Source organism: Coenobita brevimanus, chromosome 100 (assembly GCF_032717465.1).
Source record: "Coenobita brevimanus isolate Jiangsu-jjx chromosome 100, ASM3271746v2, whole genome shotgun sequence".
Taxonomy (NCBI): domain Eukaryota; kingdom Metazoa; phylum Arthropoda; class Malacostraca; order Decapoda; family Coenobitidae; genus Coenobita; species Coenobita brevimanus.
The window spans coordinates 61,909,593-61,930,279 of NC_137053.1; the positions used below are offsets into that span (position 1 = coordinate 61,909,593).

General features: G+C 44.1%; 1 protein-coding gene across 1 annotated transcript in view; it reads right to left on the bottom strand.

Annotated features, from left to right (window-relative positions):
• Window positions 1-10,197: 10,197 nt before the first annotated feature.
• Window positions 10,198-20,687, bottom strand: part of LOC145414580 (LIM homeobox transcription factor 1-alpha-like) — a 28,731-nt gene continuing 18,241 nt past the window's right edge. Inside the window, exons 4-6 of the mRNA XM_080284098.1 lie at window positions 13,635-13,821; window positions 12,183-12,369; window positions 10,198-10,336 (exon numbers count right to left, since the gene is read on the bottom strand). Coding sequence (XP_080140224.1) covers window positions 10,198-10,336; window positions 12,183-12,369; window positions 13,635-13,821 — 513 coding nt within the window. The remainder of the gene's footprint in view (window positions 10,337-12,182; window positions 12,370-13,634; window positions 13,822-20,687) is intronic.

A 20,687-nucleotide genomic window follows, 5' to 3' on the forward strand; every position in this document is an offset into this window, starting at 1 on the left:
GAGAGAGAGGGGGGGGGAACAGGTCTAGTGTTGACAGTGGGCTAGGCTTCTCCACTTCCCGTACACTCACCCAGCCTCTCTCCTCGATTTTCATTTCACTCGCTTCCCTCTCCACTTTCCTCTCCTCTCACTGCCTCCAGCCTCTCCCCTCACGTCCCCTCGTCCCCCCTCACGTCTCCTCGTCCCCTCTCACGTCCCCTCGTACCCCCACAAGCCCTCAAAAACGCGGAAAAACGGTAAAAAACTAGAGACTACGCGGAATTCAAACAGACAAAATGGCGAGCGCGGGAAAGGCTACGGGAAGGAGGGAGTGTTGACGTGGGACGAATCGTAAAAACAGATCAACCATTTTCTTTATATTTCTTTATTTATCGTGTTTTTTAAAATTTCAAAACCACTTACCTACACAACGAAAACATTAGCATCGTCTTACTTACCATATCTTATCGTTTGTTTATGTTTTCCCGCCATCTATCGGAGCTCACTTGAATTTCGGCGCCACAATCTCTACATAAACTCAATTTCGCCTCTGTTACCTCGTGCCCTTGCTACTGCCCGTGTCCAGATAGGGGATAAAGAGGCTACTGAATTTTGATAAGGGAAATTTCCTTATGCTTTGACAGGACGAGAAGGAAGTGGGATTATTTTGGTTTTCGGATCAGTTGTTCGAAGCAGCTTCATGTTGACTGGATTCTAGTTCAGTGAGTGTTGAAAGAACAGACTGTAGAATCATCACACTTATCTATGTCTGTCTATCAAGCAAACAATCTGTCTATCTACACACACACACACACACACACGCACACGCACACACACACAGGCACAGGACTTTCAATTTCGAACGAACGGTTTTCCTTGCGCCCCTCTCTCTCTCTCTCTCTCTGTGACTCCTCCCTCGCGTTACGTCACAACTGTGTGTAACCGTAAGTGTGGCCTGTTACTTAACGCCGTAATAACAAAACTTAGTCTGCCAAGGTGTCAGCAAACTCCTGATATTTTACCTCTTTTTTTTTTTTATAGCTTCATAATAAATAAAAAATAGTAATAAAAAAGATCTACAATGGTCCTTAGTTTCTCTTCTTTTAACTCATAGGATAAAATAAATGTGTCTCTAAAATTAAGTTCTAAAATAAAATAGTTAAAAAAAAAAAGATAGTTCTAGAATATAAAAAATTGTCCTAAAATAAATATTAAAAACAGTTTTAAACTAAATAAAAATAGTTCTAAATAAAAGAACGGTTCTAAAACGAATATAAAAAATCCAAATTAAACAAAAATAATTCTAAAATTTCGAAATAGTTCAAAAATAAATATGAAAACGATCTAAAATATAAAAAAATAATTCAAAAATATAAAAAAAATAATTCTAAAATATGAAAAAAATAATTCTAAAATATAAAAAAAAAATTCTAAAATACAAAAAATAATTCTAAAATATAAAAAAAATTATTCAAAAATATAAAAAAATAATTCAAAAATATAAAAAAATAAATTCTAAAATAAATATAAATAAAATGGGTCTGAACAGTTCTAAAATATAATAAATCTTTAATTCTATAGTTCCTTATTTTTTCCTTTAATTGATAATAAAATAATAATGGGTCTAAAAAAGTCCTTAAAAACTAGCGCGTAGGGTCCCGGGGCTAGGCTGGTGTAGAGCGGAATACTGAAGGACAGATGACACGGCCGGAGCTCCTGGTGCCACTGCAGGACTAAATACCCCTTTGGACGATGCTTGGGGATATGTTCATCATCATCATCATCACCACTATCGCCATCATCATCATTATTATTATTGTTATTATTCACCACCACCATTATCATCACTATTCATCATTGCCAACACTACTATCATCATCAAACCACAACCATCATCATCATCATCAACACCACCATCGTCATCATCATCACCATCTATTATTATCACCATCACCACCACCACCACCACCACTATCACCATCACCACCACCACCACAATCAACATCATCACCACCACCACCACCCACATCATCATCATCAACACCTCTATAATTGTTATTGTCTGTCTATATCTTTTTATCCACCTGTCTATTCATCTATCTATCATCTGTCTGTCTGTCTATCTATCTGTCAATGTCTATGTATCTATCTATTTGTCTATTTGTGTCTGTCTTGATATGTGCTTATATATCTACTATGAATCAATCTATCTGTACTTATTATAACTACTATCTGCCTGCCTATCTATCTATTTATCTATTTCCAGTGCTCTATTGCCTCATCAGCAGCAGCGTAAGGGTCCAGGGCTAGGCTACTTCATCCAGACATTTGAGGGGAGTGACCAGTTGTTCTTCCCTGAGCGGTATTATGAGCACTTAAACACCGGCTACTCCTCCGATGCTGTAGCGCCTTAACCCACCAGACCGCCAAGTGCCCTTCGGGTTCTATGGTTACCACCCAGCGTAGTAAATTTCCTAGGACAAAGGAAACTATTTGGGCACCTTAACCCACTAGGCCACCAGGCGTCCTTCTGGTACTCTGGTTACCACCCAACGTAATAAATGGGTCGTGTGATACAAGACACGATTTGGCTAATTAATCTGTAGAATTACCTGATGATAGCACTACATTTGGTGAGTGGATGATAGGCTCCCTGAATAAAATTGTTTAGAGACATCGCATTTAATACTAAATGACCAAATGAGGAAACTTCAGGGTCCTTCGGTTAAATGCCCTTGGTGTGGTGTGGTGTGGTGTGGGAGAGTGATTTTTTGTGGTGTGGTGTGGTGTGGGAGTGATTTTTTGTGGTGTGGTGTGGTGTGGGAGGGTGATTTTTTGTGGTGTGGTGTGGTGTGGTGTGGGAGTGATTTTTTGTGGTGTGGTGTGGTGTGGGAGGGTGGTTTTTTGTGGTGTGGTGTGGTGTGGGGGAGTGATTTTCTGTGGTGTGGTGTGGGAGGGGAAACTGTGTGGTACTGTCTGTAAGGGTGGTGTGGTGTGGTGTGGTGTGGTTTCGCAAATTACTAAAATCTACGGTGGTAAATCAACTCCGAAAATCGTCTGTGCGAGCCAGACGGACAGAGCCGGCCCCAGAGGTGTTGCCCTGGAGACACCTGGTAATTGGAGGTAAATGAAAGACGTGTTGAGACATGGATCATATTATTTACACCACCTGACTCCTCTTCCTCTTGATTCATCTCCCTCTTTCTCCCTTCTTTCCTCCTGATTCTCTCTCCCTCCCTCCTGACTCTCTCCCTCCTTTCCCCCTGATTCTCTCCGACTCTCACTTTCACTCTCTCTCCATTCCTCCTGATTCTCTCCCTCTCTCACTTTCTCTCTCCCTCCTTTCCTCCTGATTCTCTTCCTCTCTCACTTTCTCTCTCCCTCCTTTCCTCCTGATTCTCTCCCTCTCTCACTTTCTCTCCTTTCCTCCTGATTCTCTCACTTTCTCTCTCCCTTCATTCCTCCTGATTCTCTCCCTCTCTCACTTTCTCTCTCCTCTCTTGGTAGTGTGATATGGGGGTGTCTTACATGTTGACTTAGTCTCTCTCTCTCTCTCTCTCTCTCTCTCTTTCTCTCTCTCGACTATTACTCTCTTTCCCTCTCTTGGTACTGTGGTATGGACTCTCTCTCTCTCTCTCTCTCTCTCTCTCTCTCTCTCTCTCTCTCTCTCTCTCTCTCTCTCTCTCTCATATTAGTGGTGGTCTGGCTCCTTCCTCCCTCACTGTACCTCTCACTACTTCCCTTGTCACTGTATCTTCACTATCACCTCACTATCCCCTTACTTTTCACTGTACCTTCACTGTAACCTCTACCTACCCCTACCCCCCCCTCACTGTACCCTTAAAGCACTGTATCATGTCACTGTAACTTCACTGTACCCTTCACAATAGCCTTCCTGTAGCCTCACTGTAATGTCACTATTTCAAGATGATGTCTGAAGGAAGGGAAGGAGGGAGGGGGAGTGAGGTGAGGGGGGAGAGGAGGAGCGATGGATAGTGAAGCGAGGGAGGGGGAGGGGATGGAGGATGAGGGAAGTGAGGGGAGGGAAGAAGGGAGTGAAGGAGGGGAGGGAAGAAGGGAGTGAAGGAGGGGGAGGGATGGAGATTGAGGGAAAAGGAGGGAGAGAGAAAAAGGAGGGAGGCTAAGGGAAAGGGAGGATGAAGGACTGAGGGGGGGACAAATGAGGGGGGGAGGCAGTAAAACCCCCCCATTACCCCCTCTCCCCCCTACCTGATGAGAACCACAGCTATGAACCCAAAGTGAACCCCTTCCTCCCCCTCCCCAACCCCTCCTCCTCCCCTCCCATCAACCCTTCCTCACCTCTCCTTCATCCCTCTCCTCCAACTTCCATCCTAACCCCATCCTTCCTCTTCTCCCCTTCCCCAAACCTCCCTCAGGCTAACCCCTCCCCTTCCTCCCCTCCCCTCTATTACTTTCCACCCCACCTCTTCCCCCTAACCCCCCTTCACTCCCCCCTCCCCCTTGCTATCCCCTGACCTCTTCCTTCCTCCCTCCCTCCATTCCTTCTCATCCCCCCTCCTTCGTTCTCTCCTTCCCCTCCCCCACACACTCTACTTGTGGAGTGGGAAGGGAGGGAGCGCCAAACCACCACCACATCTCCACCAAAACTCCACCACACCATCTCCACCACACCACCACCACACCACCATAACTCATCATCACCACACCACTGCACATCTCAATCACACTATACCACATCACACCACCAGATCTCCACAATATACCACCACACCACGCTGCACACCTCACCACCACACCACATCACTTACCTCGCCACCACATCACCAAATCTCCATCACACCCCTCTACACCTCATCACACCACTCTATACTTCCCCACACCCCATCACCACATCTCAACCATATACCACCGCAACACTCTACACTTCCCCACACCCCACCACACCACCACCACATACCACCTCACCACACCTCCCCCACACCACCACACATAAAAAAAAACAACAACTCTGATATCCATAACAGAATTTAGTGTCTTTAATTTTCCCGCCAAATTTGATATAGAAATTACCATAAGCGGGCAATTACATGTAAATATGATCGGGATTTCCAATGGGGTTTATTACACCAAATTTCATAAAGGAGGGAGAAAAAAAATATATACGGTTTTTAAATTACAGTCCATAATATTTCGAAATAACATAAGCTTGGATTTTCATTTTTTTTTTTTTGGGGGGGCGGGGCGAAAACCAAAGAAGAAATTTATAAGGAGGAAAAAAAAAGCAGGAAAAAACGATGCAATGTGACATGATTCCACATGAATAATTTTTTTTTTTATGAACGAAAACCAAAGGAAAAATTTTAATGGATGTAAAAAAAACAGGAAAAAAAAAAATAAAATGATATGATTCCTTATTAACATTTTTTTTTGTGAACGAGAACGACACAAAAATTTAACAAGAACGCTGAAAATTGAAAAAAAAAAACAAGAAATATGAGCCAAAAATATAACTAAAATCTATATGCCTGAGATATATATATATAGGAAAGAAAAATATATATAAGTACAAATATATATAAATTATTCGAAGCCTAACTCGTACTGGAAAAAAAAAATCTCCTTTAAAGATATCTTAAAAATGGTCTTTGGTACTTGAGACAGTGAAGACAGAGGTGAATCTAGTCCTCAGAAACACACACGCCAGGACCCGGGTTCTCGTCGGTCAAGGGAGCTCCGTATCACCTCTTCCTTGGCGATTTAGTTTAGCGTCGAGTACATCCACGTCCTCTAATACATATGTGAAGTATGGTGATATTAGAAAGATGTACGAGAGAATTAGATGTGATACGTTAAATAAATCGCTTAGGAAAAGGTGCTCGGACACTTCCCAAGCCCGAGAGAGTATGGACGTAGAGCCCCCGCGGAACGGACAACCCCGCCATTTTGTCTCTGTGTCCACGTTAGTTTTTGAGGCATCCGCTGGATTATCATTTTTTTAAACAGATAAATACGTTAATTTGAGAAGCATTTGACCTCATTTTAGTTATATAAAATCTTAAATATCCAAGTCACCGCTCAGACGCTTCCAAATGTTGACGTATCTGGAAACAAAATGGCGAAGTTGGCCTCTTATTTACTGCCACGGGGTCCCTAACACACACGGGCTAGCGGGCGAGCCTACGACACTAATAGAAGAAATCCCTAACATACGTACATACATACATACAGTTTGTAGGTTTGTCTCAAAGCTCATAGGTTGACTAGGAACATTTTGGTTTTGAATGGTCTGATCCAGTCCAGTTCATATTCAGTAATTTATTTATGTTACTTTACACACGAGTCACTTTAGCGTCCGCAGAATTTATTTATTAATTAATTCATTTTTATTTCATTCATTTTTCCGTACACATTGTTTTTTTTTTAAACAAATTTTTAACGTTTCTTCTTTTTCCCTGCGTCGCTTTGATGTCTTTTTAAGTTTCTGTTTACGTCGCTTACAACACAAAGGACGTCAAGTCGTCTGAAGTCTGATTATTATTATTATTCACTTCAGCACAGAAGCGTCTTTTCTACTCAACTTTTTAAAATCTCCACATCACACTTATATATACAGAAACCGCGTCACCGAAGAAAAAATGTTCACTTTAATTCGTTTACTTACACGGCTACTTCAGGTTAAAGTTTGGCGTCCATTTTCGCTCACATATATATCATCTATGTTTATGTAGTGTCCTTTTTTATATATATATTTTTGACATGTTTACTAGATCATTTTTTCTTTCCTCGTTTCGCCTACGTCACGGTTTGTTTTGGTTATCGTACATCTGCAGTCAAAGTTGTCGTACTGCCTCCTCCTCGTCTGACACACTGACACTTTTCACCTTTTGGACATGCATTATTATTTCCACTTTTCCATATTTATTTCTGACGGATATTATTATTATTATTATTATTATTTGGCATTTTCTACATCCTAAAAAAATGTTACACTCGCCATGTTGTGGGTAGTGTAACAGTATTCACTTTTTTCACTTCTTTTTCACTTTTCTGCTCACTTTTTTCGTCTCGTACTTTGATTTTGGTACCCGATGGACCGGAAATTATAGGAAAATGAAAAAAAAAAAAAAACTTGGACAGCAGGTTCGGAAGAAATGGGGGTGGTCATCATAGGCTGTGTGTGTGTGTGTGTGTGTGTGTGTGTGTGTGTGTGTGTGTGTGTGTGTGTGTGTGTGTGTGAAAAGTTTGGAATTAGAGAAAAATAACGAGTTTTACCGGGGAGAGAGAGAGAGAGAGAGAGAGAGAGAGAGGGAGCGAGTAAGAAAGGAGAAAAGCCTCTGACAAAGGCCTTTTAAACTCTTTCATTGTCCGGTTATTTTCCTCTCTCTCTCTCTCTCTCTCTCTCTCTCTCCAGGGAAGGGATGGAAGAGAGAGAGAGATGGGGAGGAGGGAGAGTAGTGAGGGCGGAGAGCAGGGAGGAGGGAGGGAGGGAAGGTGGGAGGAAGAAGTGAGGGAGGGAGGATGGGAGGGAGGCAAGATCGATACAACCTTCTCAAGATGCTGCTTCTCTCTCTCTCTCTTTCTCAGTATGTATGTTTGTATGTGTGTATGATGTATCCGTCTGTATGAATGTATATCTATCTATCTACTCGTATCTATCTATCTGTGTGTATGTATGTATGTATGTATATGTATGTATGTATCTATCTATCTGTAGGCTATGTATGTATGTATATATCTTTATATGTATGTGTGTATCTGTATATATGTATGTATGTTATCTTGGGATCTATATTTGCTTTCTCTCTCTCTCCCTCCCTCCCTCCCTCCCTCTCTCTCTCTCTCTCTCTCCCTCTCTCCAACACAGGATTCTTCTTAACCCTGAGGCGTGACTAGGATATTTTTCTCTCTCCTTCCTCCCCCCCTCCCTCCTTATTTTTTTCCTCCTCCTCCTCCTCTTCATCCATCCTCTCTCTCTCTCTCTTTGATCACATTTTCCTTTTCCTCTCTTCCTCTCTGTCTCTATCTTTTCTTCCTCCTTTCCTCCCTCTCCTCCCATCTCCTCCTCCATCGTTCCCTTCTCTCCTTTCCTCCTCCTCCCCTCACCCTCTTTTTCCCTCTCACCCTCCTCCACTTCCTCCTCCTCCTCATTACGTATTTCCCTCTTCTCCTCCTCCCCTTCTCTCCTTTCCTCCTCCTCCTCCTCCTCTCCCGCCTTTCCGCCTCTCTTCACACAAAATGGCGGCAGGCGAGTCAACATGGAGGAGGAGGAGGAGGAGGAGGAGGAGGAGGAGGAGGAGGAGGAGGAGGAGAAGGAGGAGGAGGAGGAGGTGGAAGAGGAGAGAGAGAGAGAGAGAGAGAGAGAGAGAGAGAGAAGGGATAACACATCACCTTGTTATTAAAGGTGAGCCAGAGTTATGAGAGAGAGAGAGAGAGAGAGAGAGAGAGAGAGAGAGAGAGAGAGAGAGCCTCCTTGGAAGATACGATGAATTCTTAAAAGTTTTCTCAGAAGTTTTTAGTACAGCCGCCATCACAACACCCCCCCCCACCCTCTCTCTCTCTCTCTCTCTCACACACACACACATTTTTTTGCTCTTGTTCTTTCAATACTTTTTTTTTGTATCACGTATTCACCTGTTTATTATCTCTCTCTCTCTCTCTCTCTCTCTCTCTCTTGGGTATGAAGACTCCCTATAGCACTTCTTCCTTACTAGCATTTTTTCCGCCTTTGATATGTTAATATTGTCTTGATGATTTTTCCAATGTGTCGATAGATGGGCAGACAGTTAGGTAGATAGATAGATAGGTAGGTAGGTAGGTAGGTAGGTAGATAGATTTTTATAGGTAGACAGAGAGACAGACAGAGAGGGATATATAGACAGACAGACAGATACTTAAATACACATAGACAGACTGATAGATAGATAGATAAACACAGCGACAGACAGATGGACAGACACAGAGAGAAATATGAACAGATAGATAGATATAGATAGATAAAAACATATGTACTACACGTAAGAAAATATCGAACTGTGACACGTAAAAAAAAAAAAAAAAAAAAAAAAAAATTGTTCGAGGCGTTACCGTGTGTCCAAAAAGTCTTCGGTATAAATCATGAAAGTCTACGGACCTAAAAAGACTCTCATATAGCTACAGGGTGTCTCAGAAGTAGGGAAAAACAACAGGGTGTGTCAAAAGTGAGGAAAAATGATAAGGGGAGAGTCACATATCAAGGGTTATCTCCACTGTGATGTCAAGCTTCTGATTCCCATACTTTTGACCCACGCTGTAATGTTTTCCTTGGCCTCTCACCCCTGTATTCTCCTTGATATTCCGCAACACATTCTACCAGGCGACTTATTTTGCCTACTACCCCCCCTCCCCTCCCCTCATGCTCTCTTGCTATGATATTTGTAGCTGTTTTCAATATCGATGTGGTTTATGTTAATGGCGTACTTGAGGATGTGAAGGTGTAATAGAATAAATCGCTAAGGAAGAGGTGTTACGGAATCGTCAAAGCCACTTAGAATACAGCCCGTCATTCTCAGAGACTGTTTAAGACTTTCAGACGCGTTCGAAGACTCTTGACTGTATTTTCAGACTCATATTGACTTGTAGGTATTCTCAGAGACTCACTATTGTATTCTGTGAGACCTGGAGATACGCCCAAGGACTCGATTTGTTTTCAGAGATGCCTAGGGACTTGTAGATATTCTCTGAGACTTCCTAAGACTTGTAGATTTTTTTGAGAGACTCCTGTAGGTTGTGAGGACAGGTGGGTACTGCAGGTGTGTGTGGTAACCGGTGAGGGACCCCTGGAGCTTCCTGATGGAGGGCCCCTGAGGCTGTGAATGTGTCCTGTGATCTGTGTGCCGGGCCTGCTGTGTCCTGCTGCCTTGCCCTGGCCTGGCCTGCTTTGGGATGCCGCGTGTCCCGCCACTCTCCGTCCTAGGGTGCATCAGCTATTCCCCGGGGCTGTGTGTCCCGGTGCCCCTACGGGTGTCCTGCGCTACGCCCCCAGTCTCAGAAGGGAAACTCCCAGGAGGGGATGCCACTGCCCCCAGGTAAGCCCCCAGGAAGACCTCCTGGCAGCGCCGCCAGCGCCGGGAATGTCGGCAGCCCCGGGATGGTTGGCAACCTGGGGGGAGGCAGCCCCGCAGGCTCCGGGGTGGGGCGGGGCTCTTCCTTTACGGGTGCATGGGGCCGCGGGGCGGGGGGGCGCGGCGGGGGCTGGCGTCAGTGGTCAAAGTAGGAGTTCTGCATCAGGTACAACTTGTCAATGGGGTTGATCTGGGGGTACACGCCCCCCGCCACCATCGCCGCAACGTCTGGGGGTGCCTGGGGGGGCGGGGGCGCTGTGCCGCCACCGGACGACCTGCCAGACACAACACGCTTAGTGAGGGACACGTGACAGTCAGGCAGAGGCAGGCAAGGCAGGACAGCGCATGCGTGAAGGGGTGGAAGCAGGCAGGCAGGCAGGATGGCAGACTGACAAGCAAAGCAGATACAAGCAAAAGGAAGGTACACCCACAGGCAAATAAAAGCAAGCAAAGCGGGCAAGCAAACTGAAGCAAAGCAGTCTTCCTTGTAGTGCTTCTAAAACTCGGCTGCAGCAAAGACGGCAGCTCTCCTTCCCCTCAACCCAGCAACAGTGGTGTTCCCTAAGGTTCTAGTCCTTCACTAACTCTCTTCCTAATTTTTCGTCAACGATTTCGAAGGTGTACGGTTGCGGACATAAACAGACTTTGGTTAATTCTCATTCTTTCTAGTGTCTTCTTACTCCCTGGACCCTGCCTCACCCCACCCTTAGGTGGGAGAAAAGGTATGATGATGATGATGATGACGATGATGATGATGATGATGATGATGGTGGTGGTGGTGGTGATGATGATGACAGTGATAATGATGATGGTGGTGATGATGACGGTGATGATAATGGTGACGATGATGATGGTGATGATGATGATGATAATGATGATGATGATAATGATGATGGTGATGACGACGGTGATAATATCTGATGATAATGATGATGGTGATGATGATGATGATGAATACCGAATCATTTCCTTACGATAAAAGAAAAAGTCTGTGAGCAATGTCTTTCAAAACCCATTAATGCTCACTGGTTTGCCTCCCTCTTGTAGGCGGGCACGCAGCAGCCTTTTCTGCACACATTATTCCATTCGTATATATCTAACTCTCGAACTGAAGTACTAACCCCATGTGTCTGTGTGTGTGTGTGTGTGTGTGTGTGTGTGTGTATAATATAATATATGACTATACATATCTGCGTGTATGTTATATGAATACGTGTTTGTGTAAATATCTGTGTGTGTGTGTGTGTGTGTGTGTGTGTGTGTGTGTGTGTGTGTGTGTGTGTGTGTGTGTGTGTGTCTGTGTGTGTGTGTGTGTATAATATAATATATGACTATACATATCTGCGTGTATGTTATATGAATACGTGTTTGTGTAAATGTGTGTGTGTGTGTGTGTGTGTGTGTGTGTGTGTGTGTGTGTGTGTGTGTGTGTGTGTACAATATAATATATGACTATACAGATCTGCGTGTATGTTATATGAATACGTGTTTGTATAAATGTGTGCGTGTGTGTGTGTGTTAATAGTGCCGCCAAGTCCAGCAGAAAACAAGCAAGAAAATCACCCAAAATCAAGCAAAAAAACAAGCAATAAGACAAGAGCAACGCAAAACAACACAGAATCAACAAAACTAAGCAAGAACAGCCAATGCGAGGGAAAAAAAAAAGCAATTAATTTAACCAAGCCGGGCAAAATCAATTAGACACGTTAGGCAATACCGGTAAATTAACAGTATCATCACACACACACACACACACACACACACACACACACACACACACACACACACACACACACACACATCCCTCCTACACACATATATACAAAGAAACACACATCTCCACAATAATAATAATAATAATAATAATAATAATAATAATAATAATAATAACCTCAACATGACAATAACAATAACACTACTACTACTGATAAAAATAATAATAATAATAGTAACAATAATAATAATAATAATAATAATAATAATAACCATCACCACCACCACAACAACAATACCACAACTGCTACTACTACCTCTACTACTACCGGTGCTACAACTACAACTACAATAATAACACCACTAATAATAATAATAATAATAATAATAATAATAAATCCAACTCACATCTCCGGCTGGTCGTCAAACTGGTCCATCCTGCCCTCCTCGAAGCTGATGTCGGAGCCGCAGAAGGAGTCCCCGCTGTGGGCCGGGAAGGACTCTGCCTCTGGACTGTACGGCACCGCTGAACTCTTGGGCGTCGTGGCGTAGGGAGAGTCCAGGGAGTCTATCGGCGTGAGTCCACCGTATTGACCTGAGGGAGAAATAGATAGACTGAAAGAGGGAGATAGATAGATAGGGTGAGTCCAGGAGGCTAAAGGCGTGAGTCCACCGTGATGGTCTGTAGGGGAGAGAGAGAGAGAGAGAGAGAGAGAGAGAGAGAGAGAGAGAGCCGCCACACTCCCTCTCCTATGTCACAGTTTTAATAAAGGCTCCACTATTATATTGTGTGTGTGTGTGTGTGTGTGTGTGTGTGTGTGTGTGTGTGTGTGTGTGTGTGTGTGTGTGTGTGTGTGTGTGTGTGTGTGTTTGCCTGTATAGGGTACATAACTGCGTGTATGTTATATGAATACGTGTTCGTGTAAATATGTGTGTGTGTGTGTGTGTGTGTGTGTGTGTGTGTGTGTGTGTGTGTGTGTGTAAACCAACTGACGGACAAACATACAGAAAACTGAAAGACATCTGGAGATAGATAATTATATGTACGTATGTACGCATGTATGTATGTATATATGTATGTGTGTACGTACGTATGAATGTACCGTATGTATGTATGTATGTATGTACCGAATGTATGTATGTATGTATGTATCTATGTATGCTTTGGTATATGTTTCAGTATACCCAACACCTGTATCACATGAACGTTACATGTGTGCGTTTTTGTGTGCGTTTATCGTGTACGTAAAGGTTTTCATAAGGGGTAGGAATGAAAAATGAAAAAGTATTGCAACAAATTTTTGGTGTATGAAAAATTAGGAAATGTGTCTCTTTTATGATGGCAAATATAGAAGGTTTAGTGTGTGTGTGTGTGTGTGTGTGTGTGTGTGTGTGGTGTGTGTGTGTGTGTGTGGTGTGTGTGTGTGTGTGTGTGTGTGTGTGTGTGTGTGTGTGTGTGCTTCTTCCTCTCTCGGCCTCCCCCTATCACCTCATTCTATAGTTCTTCCATCTTCTATTTCCCTTGTCCTCTCTCCCTGCCTTCTCAGTTTCCCTCCTTCGTCTCTCCCTCCCTCCCTCTCTCCTTTTTTATCTTCCCATTCTTCATCTTCTCCCCAACTCACCTTAGCTTCTCTCTCCCCTCCTCCCATTTCCTCACGTTCTCTTCTTCTCTCCCTCCCTCTCTCCTCCATCCTCTCCTTTCCTCGTTTTCCTTCCTTCTTTCCCTCCTCCTACCTCCCTATCCTTTCCTGATCTCTCCTCCTCCTAACTAGCTCCCTATCCTTTTCTGACTCTCCCTGCTCCTACCTCCCTATCCCTTCTTAACCTTCCCTCCTTCTCTCCCTCCTGCCCTTTCCTCACCTTCTCCGCTTCCCTCCTTCTTTCCTCCTTCGCCCTTGTCCTCCTTGTCTTCCTTGTCGTTGTTGTTGTTGTGTTCTGACTGCTTGGCGCGTCTCTGCAGCTTCTTCATCTTGGCTCTCTGATTCTGGAACCACACCTGAACCACGCGCACACTCAGCCCCGTCTCCTTGGCCAGCTGTTCTCGCACCTGTGGGAGAGAGAGTGAGAAAGTGAGAGAGGAGGGAGAGTAGAAATAGTGAGAAAAATTTCCTCTGATTCTTGACGCACACCTGAACCACTCGCACACCTGTGGAAGAGGGAGCGAGAAAGTGAGAGAGAGGGAAAAAGTGAGAGAGTAAAAGGGAGAGGAATCGCTGCAAAGAAGAAAACAGTGAGAAAAATTCCTTCGATTTTGGAACCACACCTGAGCCACTCACACACTCAGCCCCGTCTCCTTGGCCAGCTGTACCTGATGCTGAAGTGAGGAAAAGGGGATGAAGTGAGAGAGAAGGAAAGAGATGAGAAAGAAGGAGAGGTATAGGAGAGGTGTGAGGGGAAAGGTGAGAGAGAAGTAGGTCAAGTGACTCCTAAACCCTTCACCCCGAGGACGTCGCGCTGCTGGGGGTAAAATGTCTTCTGGCACCACGTATTCCCCGCGGAGTGTTGTGGGCTGAGAGGCGGAACAAGTTATCTACTTCCTCATAAATTAAGGAGGGAAATAGTGCAGGACCCAGAAGCCGTCCCTGAGGTGCCCTTCCCCTAGTAGTAGTAGTAGTAGTAGTAGTTGTGGTAGTGGTGGTGGTGGTGGTGGTGGTGGTGGTGGTGGTGATGGTGGTGGTGCAGGTATTATTATTATTATTAGTACTAGTAGTAGTAGTAGTAGTAGTAGGGTGCTATTCACTTTGCCACACTGCACTCCTTACTACACTCCCACTGCGTCATTCATTCATTCATTTATTCATTCATTCATTCAGTCATTCCCGCTTCCTTTTCACTCTGCATCTCTCTCTCTCTCTCTCTCTCTGTCACTCTCTCTCTCCCTCTCTCTCTCTCTCTCTCTCTCTCCATGCTCCATTTCCTAGGACCACCTCAGTAAACACAGCCACAGAAGAGAAAATTATGATACCCGCCTCTCTCTCTCTCCTTCTCAGTTTTGTGCCTATTTTTTCACTCATTTTACATAACTCTGTCTGTCTGTCTGTCTGTCTCTCTCTCTCTCTCTCTCTCTCTCTTAACAACCTCCTTCCCTCCTTCACCTTAACTCACAACACTTCTTGACTAGGAACATTAAAGAGATAAGGCTGGAGGAAAGAGAGAGAGAGAGAGAGAGAGAGAGAGAGAGAGAGAGAGAGAGAGAGAGAGAGAGAGAGAGAGAGAGAGAGAGAGAGGAGGAGAGGGGGAGGAAACGAAGACCACCATCCTCATCATCACTTCATAAGCAGCCATTCATTTGCTGTTTTTTTTTTTATCATACTAACTTTTTTGAATGATTTGGAAAACGTAAACATGGTGAGATAGGCTGGAGACAGAAAGATAGATAGATAGATAAAGATACAGATAGACAGATAGGCTGGCAAATAGATACTGAAGTGGATGTATGGATATGGATTTGTTTATTTTCTTATTCATTTGTTTTTCTTTCCTCTGTTCTGCTGTTTAAAAAATAATATGTATATGAATAGGCTGTATGTATAAAAGGGTTGGTGGTAGTCTATAAATATATTAAAAAGAAGAGGAGGAAGAAGAAGAAGGAGAAGAAGAGGAGGAGGAGGAGGAGGAGAAAAATAATAATAATAATAATAAGAAGAAGAAGGAAGGACCAGGGCGGCAAAAAGGGGGGAGGGGAGGTTGGTGATAACGTCTAAAAAAAGAAAATAAAAGAGAAAAGTTTGGACGGATAGATTGTGAAAGAGAGAGAGAGAGAGAGAGAGAGAGAGAGAGAAACAAGAGAAAATAAAAGTTTGGATAGACAGACAAACTGACAATATAGCGATAGACAGAAAGATGGAGAGAGAGAGAGAGAGAGAGAGAGAGAGAGAGAGAGAGAGAGAGAGAGAGAGCTGGTGTAGGGCCAAGCAGCCACTTGAGTGAGGGTGAGGCCAAAGTTGAATAGAGACGTCACACTACTCACACGATGCACATTCCTCTCTCTCTCTCTCTCTAACTATCTATCTATCTATCTATCTACCTATTTCATCTTGTCTACAATCTGGCTCTCATTTTATTTTCTTACTTAAATTCAGCTGTTTTTCTTCCTTTTTTATCTAGTCTCTCTCTCTCTCTATCCATCTATCTATCTATCTATCGCTCGACCTGTATCCTCTTATTCTTGTTTTAAATTCAGCCTCTCTTCTCTTTCTTTTTTGGCGATCCCCCTCTTTCTCTCTCTCTCTCTCTCTCTCTCTCTCTCTCGACCTGTATCATTCTTGTCTTAAATTCAACCTCTCCTCTCTCTCTCTCTCTCTCTCTCTCTCTCTCTCTCTCTCTCTCTCTCTCTCTCTCTCTCTCTCATATCTCCCCTCCTCAGGTTTCCCTCACCCCATTTCTTAGCTCTTCCTTGACCCATACTGACCTACCCTCCCCTGACCCACCCCCCTCTTAACCACACTCCATGATGCTAGTCACGCAGAAGTGCTACGGAAAGGATGGAGAGCCACACCACTGTCTTCTTACAAGCTGCTGGAAATAAGCTGTAAATGGACGAAAATCTTGGCCAAGTTAGAGTGACAGGAGTATAGATTTCCGCCTTCTGTTAGCCTCCCCTTTTGTCCCTGTTCAGTAAGGAGTGGAATTAGGGACCTGGATGTAACAGCACCATTGTGGGTTGTGTTCTGGGGGAAGGTTTGGACTTAGATGAATGGATTGTCCTCTACGCACTATCTTTCTCTGCCCTGCCCAACCCTACCCTACCCTACTCAACCATAAACTGCCCCACCCTACCCTAACCTACCCTACCCTACCCTACTCTACCCAACCAAAAACTCCCCTGCCCTACCCTAACCTTCCCTTCCTTTCCTTCCCTTCCCATCATCTCCCTGACCATCTCAAAATCTCCCCTCCCTTCCCCTCCCCTTCCCACCCTGCCCATCTCAACCCCCTACACTCAATACCATCTTCGCTATTTCACCCTTGTTACCACCGCACACTTAGGGCCTGCTTACTAGAGAGACTTTTAGAGCTGGGAAGGTTAGACAGAGCCTTTGTTAACCCCTTCACTACGAGAGATCTCCCTAGGTGTGATTGTAATTGATTGGTGATTGACTGTAATGAAAGAGATGGTGTTGGAGTGAAGAGTGTAACAAGGATTTTAAATAATAATAATAATAATAATAATAACAGTAATAGTAGTAGTAGTAGTAATAATAATAATAAAAAAAAAATAATAATAATAATAATACCAACAACAACAAAAACAATCTTCCTAGTCTCTCCCTCCTCCTCTGTTTTCTCTCCCTTTCTCTTCTCCCTTCCTTCCTTCTTCCATTTATCTCCTTCCTTCCTTCCTTCATCCTTCCGTTTATCTCTTCCTCCTTCCTTCATTTAATTCTCTTACCTCTTTTATTCCTTCATTTTTCTCTCACCTCCTTCCTTCCTTCCATCTGCATCTCCTCCTTCCTTCACCAAATTCTTATCTCCATTTTTAACTGTATTTTCCATCCTCCACTACCTCTCTCTCTCCCCCTCTCTCTCTCTCTCTCTCTCTCTCTCTCTCTCTCTCTCTCTCTCTCTCTCTCTCTCCACTTAAAACCATCAGTAATTTTCTCGCCTCTTAAGAGTGTCCCTCCTCCCATTCACTCCCTCACACTTAGACACACACACACACACACACACACACACACACACACACACACACACACACACACACACACACACACACATGCATACATACACATACACACACAAATACACACACCCATACACATATACACAATTTTTTGAAACTCGTAATTTTACACATTTATATATGTATGAAGACAGACAGACAGCTAGATAGACAGACACATAATGGAAAAGAAATAATGAGCAGAAAATGAAGAAGGAAGGAAAGGAAGGTAAGGAGAGAAGGTGGAGCAAAAGGGAAAACAAGAAGGAAGGAGAGAAGAAAAGAAGGAAGGAGAAAAAGAAAGTGAGGAGCGGGCAATGAAAGGGAGGAAGGAAGGAAGGAAGGAAGCAGGAAGAAGAAAAAGAAAGGAAGGAGAAAAGGAAAGTGAGGAGAGTCAGCACTGAAAGAGGAAGGAAGGAAGGAAGGAAGGAAGGGAAGGAGAAAAAGTTATTGAGGAGAGTTGGCATTGAAAGACGAAGGGAGGAAGGAAGGAAGGAAGGAAGGAAGGAAGGAAGGAGAAAAAGTAACTGAGGAGAGTTGGCATTGAAAGACGAAGAAAGGAAGGAAGGAAGGGAGGAAAGAAGGAAGGAATGAGGGAAGGAAGGAAGGAAGGAGAAAAAGGAAGCGAGGACAGAGACACCAAAGAATTAAGAACAAAGCCTAAGAAAATATCAAGACACACAAGAGCAACTCCCTCAAAGCCCCACACCGTCGCGTAGGGTCCCGCGTCTAGGCTGGGGGAGGGATTGGATGGGTTAATTACAGCCTAAGTCGGTAACTGACGGGTGATAAGACGTTAGGGGTAGGTGACCGGGCCTCTCCCCGTGGTGGCACTGTAGGGAAAATTGAAGCTATCTATCTATGTCTGTCTATCTGATGAGAGAGAGAGAGAGAGAGAGAGAGAGAGAGAGAGAGAGAGAGAGAGAAGAGGGGAAGGAGGGAGGAGGCGGATGAAAAGGGATGGAAGGGTGAAATGGAGAAGACATAAGAAAAAGGGATGGAGGGAGGAAGGAAGGGAATGCGGGAGGGAAGGGGGAGAAGATGGAGGGAGGGAGGGAGGGAAGAAAGGGAGTGGAGGAGACGGATGAAAAGGGAGAGAGGGAGGGAGGGAGGGAGAGGAGGAGACGGATGAAAAGGGAGGGAGGGAGGGAGGGAGGGAGGAAGGGAGGGGATTAAGCATATCATCAGTATATAAACAAATATTTGCACACTCTTCTTGGCTCTCAGTGTGTGTGTGTGTGTGTGTGTGTGTGTGTGTGATATAACTCTTTCAGTGTGTGCATGTGTATGTCTGTGTGTATCTGTGTGTGCATGCCTGGCTTCGATACATCTCAGTGTGTTTATGTATATGTGGTCGTGTCGTGTTGTGTGTGTGTGTGTGTGTGTGTGTGTGTGTGTTTGTGTGTGTGTGTGTGTGTGTGTGAGTAAAAACCGGAAAACTGCGTGTATTTTCTTCAATCCCATCCTCTCACTAAAGAAATGACGAAAATGGAGAAGGAAATGGAAGGAGTGAGATAATTATAATTGACTCTGTTAAGTATAGGATCTGTGTTGGTTGTTTATCGTGCTGAAGTTAAAATTTACACACACACACACACACACACACACACACACACACACACACACACACACACACACACGACACGACCACATATACATAAACACCAACAGAGATGTATCCAAGCCAGACACGCACACACAAATATACATGCACACACTAGATGAGCTATATCACACACACACACACACACACACACACACACACACACACACACACACACACACACACGACACGACCACATATACATAAACACCAACAGAGATGCATCCTGGCCAGACATACACACAAAGATACACACACATACACAGGCACACACTGGATGAGCTATATCACACACACGCACACACACACACACACACACACACACACACACACACACACACACACACACACACCACTATATATAGACCCTTCACTAAGTACCCACACAAAGTCAACAAACACTTGGGCCTTGGGTGGTGGTGTGGTGTGGTGTGGTGGTGTGGTGTGGTGTGGTGTGGTGTGATAATACGTGGTGTGGTGTGGTGTAGTGACGCAACGGTGGTATTATGGTGCAGTGTATGGTCACGGCGCACTGGTTACTGGTGTACTGGTATACAGAAGTTGTGTGGTGGTGTTGTGGTGTGAGTGTGGTGGTGTGATGGCGTAGTGGTGTTGTGGTGGAGTAAGAGCAGTGGTGGAGTAAGAGTAGTGGTGGAGTAAGAGTAGTTGTGGAGTAATAGTGGTGGAGAAAGAGCAGTGGTGGAGTAAGAGCAGTGGTGGAGTAAGAATAGTGGTGATGTAAGAGTAGTGGTGGAGTAAGAGTAGTTGTAGAGTAAGAGTAGTGGTGGAGTAAGAGTAGTGGTGGAGTAAGAGCAGTGGTGGAGTAAGAGTAGTGGTGGAGTAATAGTAGTGGTGGAGTAAGAGTAGTGGTGGAGTAAGAGTAGTGGTGGAGTAAGAGTAGTGGTGGAGTAAGAGCAATGGTGGAGTAAGAGTAGTGGTGGAGTAAGAGCAGTGGTGGAGTAAGAGTAGTGGTGGAGTAAGAGTAGTGGTGGAGTAAGAGTAGTGGTGGAGTGAGTAGTGGTGGAGTAAGAGCAATGGTGGAGTAAGAGTAATGGTGGAGTAAGAGTAGTGGTGGAGTAAGAGCAGTGGTGGAGTAAGAGCAGTGGTGGAGTAAGAGCAGTGGTGGAGTAAGAGTAGTGGTGGAGTAAGAGTAGTGGTGGAGTAATAGTGGTGGAGTAAGAGCAGTGGTGGAGTAATAGTGGTGGAGTAAGAGCAGTGGTGGAGTAAGAGTAGTGGTGGAGGAGTGGTGGAGTAAGAGCAGTGGTGGAGGAAACAGAGCCTCCTTGTCTTACCTCCCGGAACCTCCCAAGATAAAGCCTTGGTTGTATCTATCGGCCTATCTATCCATCCATCTATTTGTATCCATTACTATTCTTCTATCTATCCATTATTTGTCCTACGATCTACCTAGCTTGTTATCTATCCATCATCTCGTCTATCTATCTGTTTATCTATCCATCTATATACCTATCTATCTATCAAGCCATCTATGTTCCTGTCAATCTATCAGCATCTATCTATCCATCCATCGGCTATTATCTATCTATCCATCTATCTATCTGGCCATCCATGTTGCACACAAAAAATAGCTTGGATAAATATTCGGTATTTAATTCCCAGCTAAATGAATGTTCGCTCCTCAGTAATA